The following is a 3,286-nucleotide window of genomic DNA, read 5'->3' as shown; positions in this document are numbered from 1 at the left end:
ACAGCTCCAGATTTTTCCACAGTCTACCCATCCTCCACCTTTGCCCCATACCCAGACCTGGAGGGTGCAGCAAACATCCGCCCATCCCAGACCCTCAGTGGCTCCTCCGGCTCGCGCACACAGTCCTGTATAGCCGCCGCCGCCGTGTCTACAGGGGCTCATGTCCCATGTCCCAACGTGTCCCCGTCCACTCAGCCCTCCTGTCGGGGGCAGAGGAGGAAAGGCCTCACTCGTAAGGTGCGGCGCAACCAGAGGCAGCGAGGACGCAAGGAGGAAGTAAGGGGAGCAGAGGAAGCAGGAAGGGAGGAGAGGATGGAGGAGGACGTTGAACCGCATGAGGAGACAATGGAGGAAGGTACTCTTGAAGACATCAGCAGACATCAGCAGTGATTGGGAGGTGAGCAGCTATAGAAATCATGCTAAAGGGAACTTATGTAACACATACAACTCTACCAGTGGGCATTAATTGTTAAAAAGGACAACATCGACTTGCTGTTTGGATGTTACTGCTAATGGAAATAGCAAAAAATATGAGGCAATTTGACAACAGAACAAACTTCAACACTAACTCAAGAAAAGTTGTAGCTTGTGAGTCGACATCAGACTAACCACATACATTCCTGGTCTGCACGGTGCATCATTTGAGCTTGTGTTCGATTGAAAGGACAAACAACCAAAGATTCGGTTGCGTGTTTTCATCCCGGGTACGTCCTGTTCTGCAGAGTGAAGCCAGTGTGTAACTTTGGTGCCTCACCTGCGCCATTACATTAATGTTGGTTCAGTCAAACGTCAACAGCAACAAACAGCCAAGCCCTCGTTGCTCCCTCCCTGAGGGTTGCTCCCTCCCTCGGGCATCCTCCTCACTTTACCCTCTCGGCAGCGCCGACTAGAGCTCACAATTTGCATCCATCTTAACACAACCAAATACTAAATATGTGTATACGAGAATTTCACTCTTACACTACTTTTATGGTTTCTCTTTCAGGTGGAGATCAAAAGGAGAATCTTTAAACATCTCTCTCGGATAACTGGACTCATGAAGACAAAACAGTCTTTCAAAAGGCATTCATATATAATATATATTATATAACAGAGGGCGCCCCCCCCCCCCACCCTGAAAAAGTATGGAATTAATTAATTAATTATTTTCAAATGCCCCAAGGGGAAACACTGTATACAGCATGTAGGTTCTTAATGAGAGCGCAGAAGCCGTGCGTGGACTTATTTCCCTTCCTTGTGCTAATTTTAGGCCAGGGGAGGATCACTGGAATATATATATATATATAATTTATCAGAGGTTGTATATAGAATATGTAAATACGGAACCTGTCTGCTTTGCTAATGCTTTGATAAAGGGGTTTTTACAAAGGCTTGTTCCTTCTTTCCAATATTTCCTACTAACTGGAGGTACTTGATGGATATGGAACTGGTGGCATGTTAGTTGGTTGTCATTTATTAGTTAGTTCTGTTTACTTTTGTATGAAAATAATTGAATATCTATTTAGTGAATCCTCGCATCTTAAAAGCTAAAAGCCAAAAACATTGTTTCATAGATTAGTTATTATGACAGTCATGTAGTTAAATAATTGAGAAATGTTTTTCAGCCCTATCCAGTGTATATCCTATATCAGTGCCCCTGTGAGCGCTGTTCTGTTGGTGTAGAGACAAGTGGGACTGTGAAGTCGAATCCTAAAAAAGGTAAAAGAGACCAATCAGTCAACTGGTCCAAACAAGTTGCCAGTTCCCACTTCAGACCACAGTACGAGCTCTGATCAGAGGAGGTTTTGCTGTACATTCCAACTAGCAACATGCTCTGCAGGGGTCTGCCTGGGAGCGCCGGGCTTTGTGGGTATTTATTGGTGTTCTTTGTGATCCCTAATAACATTCAAACATAATGATTGACGGATTTAGAACTTCAGCCACAGCCACACTATGTTGGGTCATGGTGGCCACACTCTTACAGTGTTGGGAGTAACGTGTTACAAAGTAACGCATTACTGTAATTGCACTACTTTTAGCGGTAACGAGCATGTAACGAAGTATTTTTTTAGATAAATTAACGCAGTTACAATTACTGAAATTTGAAATGACTTCGTTACTCGCGTTACTCTCTTTTGTGACGCGAAGCGGAGGGCCGGCTAGTTGTGGCCACCAAACGATGTGCGTCACAGAATAGTCGGCGTACGTGCACGTAAACAGCGTTGCGTCGCTCGCGACGAAAGAGCGCCGGATGCTGCAGGCGCCGCTCCACGCAAACAACCACGGCTCCACACTGAATAGATTGATCGCTCGCCGTGTTGAAGATGAGATGCATCCTGTCAACTGTCGAGGACTTTTGTACTACTGCTTGATTTGAAGGCCTGTTGCCCTGTTGATTACAATAAATAGGTCTAAAAAATATGTTTATTGTGTTTGACTGTTCAGTACTATTTATATTCATTACATTTAAAAAGCAGACATAAGTTACTTAAGTTACTTTCCAGAGTAACTAATTACTTTTGATACACAGTAACAGGTAAGTAATTCAATTACCTTTAAAAGAAGTAACTAAATACTCATTTTCAGTAACTTGCCCAACACGGCTCTTACACATCAAACTAACAGTAACATTTGAGCACAACACAACAGAACCTAGAAAAACACACAAACTTAATGAAAAAAAAAATCTCACGAGCTACTTTCTATCTGCGCATGATGGGTATGGTTGCTAGGTTGTAACTAAGGACTCGAAAGGGCCCGAGAAGCTAGATGGGAGCAAGTCAGGCTACTACCATGGCAGAAGCTAAAAAATCTAAAACTCATCATTTTCATTCAGAGTTTTTTTGTGTATTCGAATGCAAAGTCCATCTGTCTTATCTGCAATGCAAACGTGGCTTTACCAAAGAAAGGGAATTTGGAGCGGCATCTCAAAACGGTCCACAAGAGCTACGATACAAACTTCCCAGCCAAATCACCTATGCATGCCCGAAAAGTCCAGGAGTTGAACAGTCCGTTTTTACCAGGCCCAACACCAAAAGTAAGGCTGCAACCATAGCATCTTATCGAGTCAGTCATGTTCTTGCAAAAGGAAAGAAATCTTTTGGTGAGATTGTGAAAGTAGCGTTCATGGAAGCTGCAGATGTGCTCTTTGCTGATTTTAAAAAGAATGGTTTTTGGACGACATGAGTGTAAAAGAAGAGCTGCTGACCATTTTGCCTTTGAAAGGGCACACACATTTTTCAAGTTTTCATGGAATTTGCTAAGAAGACCCAGTTGTCCCTCTTCAAACTCGTCTCCATTACAACCG

General features: G+C 43.3%; 1 protein-coding gene across 3 annotated transcripts in view; it reads left to right on the top strand.

Annotated features, from left to right (window-relative positions):
* The window catches only part of LOC120809418 (cryptochrome-2), a 15,240-nt gene extending 13,872 nt beyond the window's left edge, over positions 1-1,368 (top strand). For 2 of the 3 annotated variants that reach the window (XM_040163211.2, XM_078097437.1), the window contains exons 12-13: positions 1-397; positions 986-1,368. The exon at positions 1-397 is cut by the window's left edge and continues 32 nt beyond it. In XM_040163211.2, coding sequence (XP_040019145.2) covers positions 1-390 — 390 coding nt within the window. In that variant the 3' untranslated portion in view covers positions 391-397; positions 986-1,368. The remainder of the gene's footprint in view (positions 398-985) is intronic. The other variant, XM_040163212.2, reaches the window with a different exon arrangement.
* Positions 1,369-3,286: the final 1,918 nt, after the last annotated feature.

The sequence above is a fragment of the Gasterosteus aculeatus genome, chromosome Y (assembly GCF_964276395.1).
Source record: "Gasterosteus aculeatus chromosome Y, fGasAcu3.hap1.1, whole genome shotgun sequence".
Taxonomy (NCBI): Eukaryota; Metazoa; Chordata; class Actinopteri; order Perciformes; family Gasterosteidae; genus Gasterosteus; species Gasterosteus aculeatus.
Note: the sequence above shows the minus strand (reverse complement) of the source record. Positions and strands in the feature narration are given on the sequence as shown.